This window comes from Tupaia chinensis, unplaced genomic scaffold (assembly GCF_000334495.1).
Source record: "Tupaia chinensis unplaced genomic scaffold, TupChi_1.0 Scaffold000179_1, whole genome shotgun sequence".
Classification (NCBI taxonomy): Eukaryota; Metazoa; Chordata; class Mammalia; order Scandentia; family Tupaiidae; genus Tupaia; species Tupaia belangeri.
Window position 1 is genome coordinate 3986256 of NW_006159654.1, and position 14678 is coordinate 4000933.

The 14678-nt window shown below is 40.4% G+C and overlaps 1 protein-coding gene across 1 annotated transcript in view; it reads right to left on the reverse strand.

The window, feature by feature from the left end:
* GLRA3 (glycine receptor alpha 3) overlaps nucleotides 1-14678 on the reverse strand; it is a 123151-nt gene that overhangs the window by 17149 nt on the left and 91324 nt on the right. Inside the window, exon 6 of the mRNA XM_027771044.1 lies at nucleotides 2424-2567. Within this exon, the coding sequence (XP_027626845.1) occupies nucleotides 2424-2567 (144 nt within the window). The remainder of the gene's footprint in view (nucleotides 1-2423; nucleotides 2568-14678) is intronic.

Consider the following 14678-nt stretch of genomic DNA (forward strand, 5'->3'; position numbering starts at 1 on the left):
GCTTGCCAGAAAGACCAGAGAGAAATGGGAGACAGAAAGCGAGAAATCACCCCCCAGGGAGGATGGCCATGCCACAATCTCTTCATTCTCCTCTTGGGATCCTGGGCATGCATGCACATGCATCCAGGGTGAGTTTAAACCACCCGGTCTGGGACTCAAACTGTGGTCTACTACATGAGAGTCTAGCAACATAGCCATTATTCCAACTGCTGGTTCCATGTAGACTGTTACTTTAACTTGAAGTTCCTGCAGCTGATGGCTGTATGGTGAGTGTTGAATGTTTGAATTCTCGACTTCCCACATCAAGTACCACAAGTACTTCTCACTCCTCCTGTCTGCAACACATGGGCGGGACCAGCAGTTAGCATAATGGCTATGTCGCTGGACTCCCACGTAGTTGACCATGGTTCGTGTCCCAGACCCAGTGGCTTAAAACTCATACGCCAGGCACGTGTGCGTGCGTGCCCAAGATCCTGAGAGGAGAATGGAGGAGAAGGGATTGAGGCGTGACCATCCCCCCTGGGGGGTGATTTCGCTATCTGTCTCTCTGTCTGGGAGCATACACGCCCTATAGCAAAAAAAAAAAAAAAAAAAAAAATCTCTGCAGCACATGGGCGATACATTCTAAATCAAATATGGAGGAGAAAAATGCTGAAAAAATAGAAAGTAAACATGAAAAAAGCAAATAAAAATGTCAGCAAAAATGAGTATTCTTTTACTTTTGAGTAATGACACCAGAAGGGAAAATGTCCTCATCAGCCACTAATAGGAAAGAAAAACGAGAGCTGCTAGCCTGTGAGACAGGGTTTATTTGTGGTTTTTCAGCCAGTACCAGGTACCATGAGAGAACAGGGGGAACAAACAGGCCGGAGTGAGGAAGAGAGAAGGGAGGAAAGAGAGACAGCGAGAGAGTGAGGAATGAGAAAATGTAAGTAGACCTATAAATCAAGTGAGGTGGGGGAACAGGATAAAAGTTAATCTCCCCACCATAATATGTTTCAACAGACAAACAATATACCTTCATTTTCATAAAAATTTACATGCAAGCTTTAGCACTGCTTTCTGTCCAATGTAAAGCTCAGGGTCTCTCATGCCGATGTCTTCCTACGCTAACTGGGTATTTATTGGAGCAGCTGTGAATTTTGGAAAGCCAGTGAGAAATGATTGAATAAGTTAATGCTTTAGAATATGTTTACTACTGAGTAGACATAAGCACTGAGAGATTGAATCTTAGTGTTTTAAAAATGTTTAATAAGTGTATAGATTACAGTCAATAACTTAGAATTCACAAGGAATCCTTCATTAAAATCTTTAAAATTCTTAAAAACACATACTATATGAAACAGACTATCATGTTTGAACTTAAATATTCCATTAAATTGGATTTGGGCCTCAATTTTATGTAACGTTGGCATTACTCTATTGCTTTAAAAGTGCTTTTAGTTTTGAAATGTCAGTTTGTGTAACCACATTAGAAATGAACTCACAAATTTGTTGTCAATAGAAATTTCCCCTTACGGAAAAGGAAAGGGGGTGGTTCAAAACCATGAATTAGTAAAAGGAGATGCCATTACAGGTCTTAACAGAGAACAACTTCATCTTCTATCAGATGTTAGCAAGGCAAAACTAGGACTTTTGAGAGGACCAGCAGAGACCTAATGGATACATCATTGGACTCTCATGTAGTCAAGTCACGGGTTTGAGTACAAGACTCGGCAGCTTAAAACTCATGCTGAGCGCAGGTGCGTTTTTGCCCCAAATCCCAAGAGAATGGAGGAGAAGGGACTGCAGGATGGCCATCACCCACCAGGGGTGGGGGTGGTTGATTTCTAGTTTTCTGTCTCTCCATCTCAATCTGTCTCTCTGGCAAGCACATGTATCCTATAGCAAAAATCTCTCTCAAAATTTGTTTTAAAAAGTAGGACTTTTTTTTGTGTTTGCCAAGGAGTTTCAGAAGAAATGTCTTCAGAAGCTAAAATTAATGCAGAAAAAGTGACCTTGTCATGGTTTTAATGAATAATATTTTACAGAAAGAAAGGAATAAGATCAGAAAAGAAGCAACCTTAATAATGATATTTGATGACTTATATCAAGTAACACCATTAGACACACTAATGATCTAAGTGAAAATCGTATATTTCATCAATCAAGGTAGAAAACAAAATGTTGTTCTAGGAAGCACATTAGAAAGAAGTCGATAAAGCTTTCGTTTCACCAGATAGGCTGTTTAAAGTATAGCTAGGTGTTACTGTTTTCCTCCTGGAGCTATTTTTGGCGATGTCAGTTAGGCAAAACAAAAGAAAGAGTACATCACTCAAGTCCCTGGTCCCGATGTTCTCTCTACCCATCTCTATTAAATTCAGCAAATTTACTTTTCAAGTAAAATTGGTGCTCCACCAAACCCCACACATTTCATCACTTACCTTATTTTTCCTCTTTCGACGAAATCGCAAAAGTTCTTTGTGTTGCCTTGATACGAAATTTACGGCTGCATACTCCAGAAGTGCTGAAAACACAAAAAGGAGGCATACTGCCATCCAAATGTCAATAGCTTTGACGTACGACACCTAGCCCACAGAGAGAGAGAGAGAGAGAGAGAGAGAAGTTGACTTATGTAGTTTTCCTTCGAGAACAAAGCTGAAGTTTTCTGATTCTAAATATGTATCATTTATATATCAGTTTAAAAAAACAAATAGCAACTTATTCTTTTTTTTTTTGGAGAGGTTTATGCTATAGGGCACGTGTGCTTGCCAGAAATACAGAGAGAGATAGAGAGACAGGAAGTGAGAAATCACCCCCCTGGGAGGATGGCCACGCTACAATCCCTTCTCCTCCATTCTCCTCTCAGGATCTTGGGCATGCATGCACACGTGCCTGGCATGAGTTTAAGCCACCGGGTCCAGGACTCAAACCACAGTTGACTACATGGGAGCCCAGGGACATAGCCATTACGCCAACTGCTGGTCCCAGCAACTTATTCTTAATAAGGATTTATAAGATATTAATTTTTGCAAATTTTAGGTATTAGTCATAGTTTAAAACTTACATGTAGTGTGTCACTTTTTTTCTTAATTTAAGCAGTAGTCTAAACATCTGATGAAAGGCAAAATAAGATCATTGTTAATTTTGCATTCAGCATAGCATAATGCCTGAAAGGTATGAAGTAATATTGAGATACAGATAACACTATTGACTTTTGGTTTCTATGTTTTTATTAAATTTTTTACTCAAAATAGATTTTAAAATTTTGTAATTTGGGGACCAGCAGTTGGCATAATGGCTATGTTGCTGGACTCCCATGTAGTCAACTGCAGTTTAAGTCCTGGACCCAATGACTTAAACTCATGCCAGGCACACGTGCATGCATGCCCAAAGATCTGAAGAGGAGAGTGGAGGAGAGAGGATTGTGGCGTGGCCATCCCCCTTCGGGGGGGGTTTTTCCCTTTCTGTTCCTCTGTCTCTCTCTCCGTCTTTCTGGTGAGCGCATGCATCCTATAGCAAAAACCTCTCCCCCCAAAATGATAATTTTATTGATTAGTTCTGTTAAGATGATCATTTTCTTTTAATATACTATTTAAAATTTTCTCATATATTTTAATATAAATGAGTAATACATGGTTATTGACTATCTATTTTGAAAAATATTTTTTTAAGAGAGATTTTTGCTATAGGACATGTGTACTCACCAGAGAGACAGAGAGAGACCGATAGAAAGTGAGAAATTACTGCCCAGGGGAGATGACCACACCACAATCCCTTCTCCTCAAGTCTCCTCTCAGGATTTTGGGCACACAAGCACATGTGCCCGGCATGAGTTTCAAGCCACTGGGTCTGAAACTGAACCGCCATCAGCTGTGTGGAAGTCCAGCAAGGTAACCACTTCGCCATCTACTGGTCCCTTGAAATAGTTTTTAACTTAAAGACATGCTAAAAATGGTAAAAATAATTCCCAAGTTCCCCAGCTGTGAACAGTTACATTTATCATGATACATAATGCAATTATATTTATACACATATGTAAATACATATATAGCTATTCCTTTCCTCCAACTTTGAGGATAATTTGCAGACATGATGACATACACCCATGAAACTGGGAATTTAACATTGATCAAATCCTATCATCAAATCTAAAAATCCCTTTCTCACTTTACCAATTGGCTCAATAATGCCTTTTTTATTAAAAATGCTTTCTTTCAGCCCAGGATTTAATCCAGAGTCATGAATCACCTTATTCGTAATGTCTTTTTTTTTTTTTTTTTTTTTTGCTTTTAAAAAGAGAGTGTTGCTACATCAAGTTCCTCCTGCCTCATCCTTCCGAATAGCTGGGAAGACACATGTCGTCATGCCCAGCTTTTTAGGTGCGTGTGGGGAGGTTTTGAACCCAGCCCTCCTGTGTGGTGTCAGCCTACCCAGAAGCAGTGTCAACCAGCATGTGCTACTAGGGCTGTGCCTGCTGTCATGTCTCATTAGGGTTCAGTATGGAACATTTGCTCAGCCTTCTCTTGCCCTTTGTGACATCGTTATTTTTGACGAATGCAGGCCAGATATCTTCTGGAGTATCTTTCACTTAAAGTTACCTGACATTTCCTCATTGTAGATTCAGATTATGGACTAAAAAAAGCAGGATTCTCCCCAGTGACAATATTATCAGCTGGTTTGACCAATTCTCTGCTTTGTTCCTCTATTACAAACATATTAATTTTCCCATGTATAGAATGTTTTTAAACTAATGCCTACTAGATTTAGCATTCTTTGATGATTTTTATCATTACAGTGATGGTGACCAAATGGCAATGTTCTAATTTTATAATTTATCTACATTAATTAGTTAGCTTTCTATAGTAGTGAATGTTCCTATCTCTTACATTTATCTGTTTACTTGTCTGTCCATATCAGTATAGATTTATTAAAAACTATTTTTATTCAATGGGTATAATACATTAACATTACTATTTGTTTTGATGATGCATCATTCTACATCGAGCTAGTAGCTGCGCGTGTATCTCTTGACAAGCTCCATCATTATTTGAACATTCCCTCACTTTCTGGAACAATACGTTCCAGACTTATCTTTTACTCTTCCTGTTCTGGTCCTGAATCAGACCTTTCTCTAAGGAACCTTCTTAGTGAAGGATGGCCCTGAGAAGACACGTGCCGGGAATGCTCATTGTGTACTGGGTGGTTTTGCTTTTAGGTTCTATCAGTGGACAGAGCTAGGAAGTACAAATTTATATATACAAAAACATAGCATCTATAGCTACTTCTTTCTCTGTTATCTATCTATCTTCTCACCTACTCAAACAACATGAACTCACTTTGATATCTCTGAATCTAACTCGACTCTACACAATTCCTCCAGGCTTTCCTCTTTCTGTCTCTATATAACTTTTTTTCTAAAAGTGCCACACTAGTTTGCTGCCCATCCCTGAAGGCCCCACTGGCTGCCTTGCTCTTAATTATCTCTTATCTTGCTCCCTATTCCCCTCAGTCTGGCTGCATCCTTGATCCTATTTCCACCAGCTTTGCTCCACAAGTACTACTGTCTCCTCTTACCACGAAGACCAGGAAAGGAAAAGCATAAGAAAAAGAATGTAGGGACAGTCAGTGGCATGTTAGTTTAGGTTTATGGATCCCACTTGGCTCACAATGTGGTTCGAGTCCTGAACCTGGTGACTGGGAAAACATGCTGGATGCATGTGAACACATACCCAAAATCCTGAAAGAAGAATTAGAAGAGAAGGGACTGTGATGTGGCCATCCCAAATGGGGTGGGGGTGAGGGGACTTTCTCACATATTGTCTATCTCTCTCTTTCTGGTGAGCTTGCATAGTCACTAGGAAAAAAAAAAGGAAGAAAAAAAGAGGAAGGAAGGGAGGAAGAGAAAGAGAGAGAGAGATAAAGAAAGAAAGAGGAAGGAAGGAAGGAAGGAAGGAAGGAAGGAAGGAAGGAAGAAAGAAAGAAAGAAAGAAAGAAAGAAAGAAAGAAAGAAAGAAAAAAAGAAAGAAAGAGAAAGAGAAAAAGAATGTAAAGAACAGGCAACACAGGCCAGCTGGAGGCATGGTGGTTAAGGCAGTTGGATACCACATGGCTGACTGCAGTTGGAGTCCTGGACTCAGTAGCTTGAAAAATATACTTGGTGCATGTGCATGCATGCCCAAAATCCCAATAGGAGGGAGAAGGAGAGGAGAAAGGACTATAGCATGACCATGACTAGCCACCATGAGAGATGCTCTCTCACTTTCTTCTTTGCTCTCTTTGGTGAGCATAGGCACCCTTTGGCAAATAAAATGAAATAAACAGAATTTTTTTAAATTTTAATTAAAGAAACAAAAGGGAAAAAGGGAAAAAAAGGAACAGGAAAATAAAGGAGCAAGGAGCAATTAGGTTCATACTTTTTAGAAACACACCTAAATCCTTGGATGAAGTAATTTGGTAATTTTTAAGAAAATGCTTTAATATCGCTCTTAAGTTAAAGTGGCAGTGTTCTGAGGTTGTAGCTGAGCAAATATTTCTTCATGTGTTAAAATTTGCTCTGAACATTACTTTCCTTTGTACTGTATCTGTGTGCATGAACATGTGTATGTATTCCAGAGTTAAGGTGCTACTTCATGCAAACAGTATTAGCAAAAACACTATTGTTGTGGAGTATAACTCATTTTATTGCATGGCTTTTTATGACCTATTCGTTGTAGAAAATTGTCCCATTTGCAAAGCATTAGAAATAATGATGAGACATATTTACACCTATGTTAATTGCCTGAGGTTGAAATGTACTTTGTACATTGTATCTTCCTTGTGCTGTGAGTATGAATTCCAGAGTTAATTAACTAGAAACCTGTTTGCTCATCATAGAAGTAAATATCTGTCCTTCTATCAACCTTGTCTATCTCTGATTGACAACTCTTTCTAGATTCCACGGGTAAGGATGCATAGCCGTTCTTGGTGGGGTGCGTTGCCTGGTTAATTTGGATAACAAATGAGACAAGAATACTCTGGAAGGTTAATTAGTTATATGACCCCTGAGCTAGAAGGATAACTCCTAGAAAGCACTGTCTCAGAACCTCACTCACCCAATTCTATTGATGACTCAACTTTGAAGGGCACCTCATTCCAGAAAGGGAATCGTGTAATAACAATACCTTGAATTATCCTGACTCATCCTTCCACTTCAGATGAACCTGACCAGGCAGCTCAAGACCCAGGCAACTTGGAGTCAGTATGGACATATCCCCCTGTTCAGATAGTTTGAATAATGCTCTTTACTCACCTTCTACTCTCCTAGAAGAACATGCTAATATTTTTTCACTTACATCTTTCTAATATTGTACTTGAATCAATACTTTAGCCATATTATAACAGGTTCTACCAAAACTCTTAACGGAACAAAGAAAATCCAATTCAATTTTTTTTTATCATCTTTCATTTAAAAATACCAATTGAACTTGAGTTAAAATTGTTATAACTTGGAATGAAACCATCTTAATAAAATGAAGTTGTTGGGGGAAAATAAATAAATCCATAAATATCCCTTTTTCTAAAAAGATGTCACCTAAGAGAGCAGAAAACCAGGCTGGGTTCCAGCAAAGAACTACTTCTTTAGACCTAGTACATAGTTACCTCAAGGAACAATACCATTATCTTGGAAACTTAACTATTTTACACTCTTTTATCATCTTTATTTCTTCTTCTTTGTCTTCATCTTCAATATCTGGTTATGTTTGCCAAATAACTATGGGAATTCTGACCAAATTTAGGTTGTGGTTTTAAAGAATAAGTTCAACATTTGGAGGAAAATTATGGTGGAAAGAGCAGTAACTCAACTAAGGGGAAATACCTCTGGCCTATCTCTTCTAGATGGCCCTTCAGGCCTCAGACTGGACTTTGCCTGATTCTGGTTCAAAATCCCAAGGTGCCTGTGCTAACTCACGTGTTATCTTAACCTTGGAATCATTTACTTCTCTTCCTATTTAGACTGTGAACTCTTTGACAACAATGGTATCTCCATCTTGTTTGCCACGATGGTGTTCGGTACGTGCATACATGCAGATTTGCTGAGTGAATGGACTGATGAATGAAGGTATCAAATATTAAAATATAGGAAGAAAAAATACAGAAAGAAGAATGAAATGTAAATGATTCATATAGAGATTCACCTTTTGGAGCTATGCTCTGTGAATACCTGGCATTGGATTGATTTTCTTTTTAAAAAAGTCATTTCATGACATTTGTGATGGGGTCAACTCCCACATGAAGTACCTCTGCATCTCCTCCTGCATTTTCAGTGCAACTACTGCTGGTTAGAATAGCCTATTCTGGGCAAAGGGAAGTACTTCCTACCCCACCCTTTTTTTCCAGCGCTGTTTTATGTTCATTTGTTTGCATGGACTCAAGTCTTCATCTATTCCGTTATTATGCCAAAAACTTCTGGCTGCCTCCAAATACATGCAATCCTGGAAGACTTAGTACAGCTTGCAAAGATGCTATCTCTAGCCACATCATTTCTGAAAGATTGACTGATGAAGTATGCGGGCATTCTTTAACATCCTGATTCTATAATGACACGAATCAGAAATCAAATTGGAAACACTTTTTCACATTAATTCAATGACTTTTCAGTCATAAGGAAAGATCACTCGTGCCTGCCAGGGCTCTGCTAATTGTGCCCAGTTCTTGAGCATAGAGCCGTAGAGGCCCACTCTCCTCATCCTCTCTGCCAATCCTCTCTACTCTTTCCAGTTTTCTTCTCCTCCTCCAATCTATTTGTCCCTCCATTGACAGCAAACACAGAATCTGAGGAATTTGGAAATCTAGGGCTAGCAACTTTAAAATGAAGATATCAGGCCACCTGGTGGTATGGTGAAGGTGGCTGGATCTTACATAGCTGACAGTGTGGTTTGATTCCCAGTCCCACTGGCATGAAAAACAGGATGGGTGTGTATGCATACCTGCCCCAAATTGTGATAGCCAAAGGGAAAGGGATTGTGGTGTGGCCATTCTCATGGGGATGCTTTTTGTCTGTTTCAATCTCTCTCTCTTTCTTTCTTTCTCTCTTTCTCTCTCTCTCCCTCATGAGTGCATGCATCCTATAGTAAAATAAAAAAAAATAAAAAAAAAATAAAGATGGCAGTTCTTACACCAACACATTCACAACACTCATGACAAACAACTCTCCTGATGCAGTTCAGAAAAATGACCTTCTTTTTATCTCTTCCTGCCTGGTGTCTTTGGAGCATTGTCATCCCAGTCCAGTGCATCCCTCTAAACTAACAACCTCCTTCTCCACTATGTAGCTAGAATCTTAATTCTACAGTATTTTAAGAAACAATCTCTCCACAGCAGTAGTCCTTGAGTACAAGAGGGTGAGGAAATAAAGCATAGAGGCCTATCCAGAGGCAGTGGTCAGGAGGACCTTGGTCCTGAAACTGCCCCTGTGCCATCCTGCAGAAGAGTGCTTCCTTCTCAAAGCATGGGCTTCATGGCTTCTCTGGCCTGCGTTCTCTGCATTTTCCTGCCTGTACTGCACTTCATGGGAGTTCATTTGTGAGCTTTTCTTCTTTTTTTCCTGAGTTTGGGCTTTTCTTCCTCTTTCTGGTCTGTTCTCACCCTGATACCTCTCACCAAGTGACCTTATCCATCCCCATGGATTCAATTCCTCCTCTGTGCTCATGACCCTCACATCTCGATTTTCTGACCAGAGTCCTCTTCAGTGGGTTCTTACTTAGCATCCTTTAGACACCTCCGCCCCTCAAACTTAGTCTGACTGAGAGGGAATTATCAGTCTTTACCAGACTCGCCCAAACATGCAGTGAACACACATAGTTCTCTCCTTCTCCTCATCAAAAAGCCCTGCTCTGGAGGGTTTCCAAAGATTGGGAAGGTGTTACAAAGGGAGGGTAACTGTGGGTACTAGAGATGGTATGGGGGGGAGTGAATAGGAGGGCGAGGAAGGGGATAAGGGAAAAAGCAAACAACACATTTAATAAACATAAAAATGAAAGTTATCTGCTGATGATAATGTACACAGTGATATATCTGACCTAACTAATATGCACTGCATTCATGCTGGGAAGAACCATTTTGTACACTGTAAAGATGTACAGTGATTAAATACAAATAAATTTTTAAAAAGGCCTAACTTTTTTTTTCTTTAGGTTTTTGCCACAGGCAGTGTATGCTTACCAGAAAGACACAGAGAGAAAAAAATGAGAAATCACCCCTTAGGTGGGAGAGCCATGCTACCTTCTCCTCCATTCTCCTCTTGGGATTTTGGGCACATGCATATACATGCCCGGTGTGATTTTGCAAGCAGCCAGGTCTGGAACCTGAACCACACTCAGCCATGTGGAAATATAGCATCTTAACTTCCACAATACCTGCCTCCCCCCACCAGTGTTCAGTTGTCTGTTTCCAAATCAGGAGTCTTATCATCCTCTCAGAGTAATCAAGACTCAGTCTTATTAATCATGCTTGCTTGCTCTTCCTCAAATTTGTCAGTTTCTACCCTTCCCTACTGCCATCACAGTGATCCAGACAATCTGTTACCCTGTCCCCAGACTCATCCTTGACACACAGCGATTATTAAATACAGATTTGACCACATTGCATCCAACTTAAAACACATCATTTGCTTTTCATCAATGTAAAGTCCAAACTTTGTTTTATGTGCATAAAGTTCTTCAGGGGTAGGCCCCAGTCACCTCTCTCAACATACTCATGTATTCATTTTTTCCTCTCACTTCACAGTTATTGAACACCAATGACACACCCAAGTTCTATCCTTAGCGTTGCAGGTGCAGAGATAAGTGAGACAGGAAAGATCCCATTATTAACAATGCTTACATTCAGATTAAGAAGACGTAACATTTTAAAAAATACAACTTAAGAGAGATACTATAAAGAAAATACAAGACAATAATAGGATAGAGAAAGATTGGGCACAGAAGGCATACAAAATATGCATTGATGGCAAGTGCCCAATCATTCATCTTAGTACTCACTTGGCTTCCCTGTGCCATCATCACCCACTTAGGAATCCCTCTCTTCCTAGGCTGTTATATCCCCTGTACTAAGATGAGGGCTAGGTCTTACTCATTTTTGTATTTTTAGGACCTAGCAAAGTACAGGTTATGCTAAAGGTTCTAAGTTCATCTGAGTGATTGAACCATGTGGATTGACTCGTCATCGTTGGCCATTGATTATTAGAGAAATAACGATAATAACTAACAGGCCAGGAAGTGTGCCTGCTTGTGTCCATACAGGAACACTTTTCATTCCCACGACCACTGAGGCAAACGCTCCCTTTTCAAAGATGAGGGACCTGAGGATAATGAAATACCTTGCTTAAGGTCGCCGAGCTACTAAGTTACCAAACCAGAATTTAAATGTAACTAGTCTGGCTCCAGAGTCCATATCTTAGTTATATTGTTACCTACTTAGTTGTTAGACTTCTTCTACTTAAGCTACCACTACAAATTAACAACTGTAAACACTGTGAAGTGGAAATCCTCTCTGAATCTTAAGGTTTAGATCTCTTATAAGTTTCTCTGAATTTGCTAGTTTTGATCTAAAATCTGACAATCAACATCTTAGACAATGTGAAAAGGGTACATGTCACCATATTTACCAGATAAGGACAAATTAGTTGGTCAGAAGAAGCAAAACTATTAAGATCAGGGAAACATTTCACTCTTGGAGATACAGTGAAAGTTCCCCCACCAATACAAGGTCTCTTCAGAAAGTTTATGGAAAATGCAAAGTATGAGGGAACCAGCAGTTAGCGTAATGGCTATGTCGCTGGACTCCCACGTAGTCGACCACGGTTTGTGTCCCGGACCCGGTGGCTTAAAACTCAAGCTGGGCGCGTGTGCGTGCGTGCCCAAGATCCCGAGAGGAGAATGGAGGAGAAGGGATTGCGGCATGACCATCCCCCCTGGGGGGTGATTTCTCACTTTCTGTCTCTATGTCTCTCTCTGTCTGTCTGGCGAGCGCACGCGCCCTACAGTGAAAATCTCTCCAAAAAAAAAAAAAAAGTATGAGAAAAACTATGCATGGATTTCAATTTTTTTTTTGGACCAGAATAAACTCAGACTTTAATTCCATTTTAAAAAGTCTACCTATATTAAACATAGAAAGGGGTTTTTGTTGTTGGTGGTGGTATTGTTAGTTTTCTTGAGTCAGGACTCGGAAGACCATTGCCTCTTGCCACATAATACTCTAGGAAGAGATAAATCTGATAAATTATCATTAGACTAGCAAGAGCTAGGTTACTGCAAGGCCTTGTCTTTTTCAGTTGAAAAAGTAAGTTTTAAAACTTAAGAGACGTAGGGACCAGCAGTTAGTGTAATGGCTATGTTGCTGGACTCCCACGTAGTCTACCGTGGTTCGCGTCCCAGACATGGTGGCTTAAAACTCAGGCTGGGCGCATGTGTGTGAGATCTTGAGAGGAGAATAGAGGAGAAGGGATTGCGGTGTGGCCATCCCCCCTGGGGGGTGATTTCTTGCTTTCTATCTCTCTGTCTCTCTTTCTCTCTCTGTCTGGCAAGTGCACGCACCCTATAAAAAACCTCTAAAAAAACCCCAAAAACAAAAAAAGAAAAAAAAAAAACTTAAGAGACGTGGTTGTCCTACATCTTTTTTTTCCAGAAAAATTATGCATTCTTTCTGCATTCTAATATTATCATTAGAAAACAGAGAAAGCCTCACATGCCAAATAAGAAAAACACATATACTTGGGTTTTCTTACTATCAATCGTGCTGGTTCCTAAAGACGGAATCAAGTCACCTTGGCCCTAGGAACAGTCACGAGGGGAGGAGGGATGAGCACTCTGGCTAACTGGTGAGGTGCATTCTGCACTTAGAAACATTCTCCTTCCTTTCTGAGACACTGTGCAGTCCAAACAAATGTACTTGCCCTCATTTGGGCAATATACCTGAGCATAAATTCCTCCAATTCTCCCCTCCAATGGTATGAAGGCATGGAAATAGAAAAGATTCCAGAGAGGATACGATAGAGTTTACAGACAATCCCCAGAGCTCCCCTGCCTGAAACAACAAAGGGTTTGTGTTTTGTTTTGTTTTCCTCTCTTACTCCATGTCTACTGAGAGTGGAATGATGACTCTTGGAGTTGCGATGTCATTGGTACCCTTACTCGTGACACAGCAGCAGAGGAAAACCAGGGCACTGCTAGGTCCCATGTTTGGTAATAACTGTCCCAGGCTAGCAGTGGCACTGGTCACATCTGCTCAAAATTTGTTAGCCTGATGTACTCACAGGTGATCCCAACTGTAAGACAGCTTAGAAACATAACCCGACCATGTGCCGGGAGGGGAGAGACGGTCAGTTTGTGTAGCACAAAGGACTATGGGGACACCAAAAGGAATAGGGGATGGGAGGAATTTCTGGTGTTTTTTATCTCTGAAACAAAAACAAGGATCCCATAAGCACAAGGCTGACGGAAAATGTGATTTATGATTTGATCACTATTATAATTTGAATAGAAAATAAAAGCATCTTTGTTAAACAGCAAAGCTAACTGCCTTGTACAAAGACGCTACCAATGAATTAGGGTGTGACAGAGATAAAGAAATGTCCCTTGATTGACCCATCCTGTGGCCTGGTGGAGAAGGCAGTGGAATCCCACATGGACAACTGCACGGTTCAAGTTCTAGACCCTGAGGCGTGAGAGACACAAGGGGTGTGGGTGTGTGTATGTGCAGTGTGTGGATGGGTGGGTGTGGGTGTGTCCATTCCAAGAGGAAAACGGAGAAGAAGGAATCGTAGTGTGGTCATTGCCCCAGGGCTGCTTTCTTGCTTTCCTCTCTTTAGCACATGCAGGTGCTCTCTGGCAAATCAAGAAAAAAAAAAAAAAAGAAAGAAAAAAAGAAATGTCCCCTCATCTGCAATCAAAAATTTCCTAAAACCATACTGGTAGGTTCAAATTTAGGAACATCCATTGTAAGGAGGTACATAAAACAGTCTGAGTAGCATGCTAAAGCACTCACTTGGTCTAAGACAGATAATCAATGGTCTAGATTTAGAGAGGAGGCTGCAAAACAAATTCAGGCATCAAAATAAATTTGTTGGGACTGTACACTCAGAAAGGAAAGCGAATGTTTGTACGTTCAGAATGCACCTCACCAGTTAACCAGAGTGCTCATACCCCCTCCCCTCCCCAATTAACCAGACCACTTTGTTCATTTATTTATGCCTCTGACCTGTGCAGTCATTTGATTTTGTGTTCTTGGATGCAGAGGAATAGAGGGTGTCTTAGTCCGCTTTCTGCTGCTGTAACAGGCTGTCCCTCACTGGGTGACATATAAAGACTGGAAGTTTATTCGGCTCACAGTTTTGGAGATTGGAAAGTACAAAAGCATGACACCAGCATGGGGTAAGGGTCCTCCCACGGTGGGAAGGTAGAAAGGTGGAAGAGAGTGTACATGAGAAAGAGCATGCGGGGCAGCCTCAGACAACCTGCTCTCAACATAACTAACCCGTTCTCCCGTTCTTGGGATGACAACATTACTCCATTCACAACGGTTTTGCCCTCATGACCTAATCACTTTTTATTAGGTACACGTCCCAACAATGTTGCATCTGGGATCACGTTTCCAATACACAAATTTGGAGGACACAACCAAACCATAGCAGAGGACTTATATATATATATATATATATA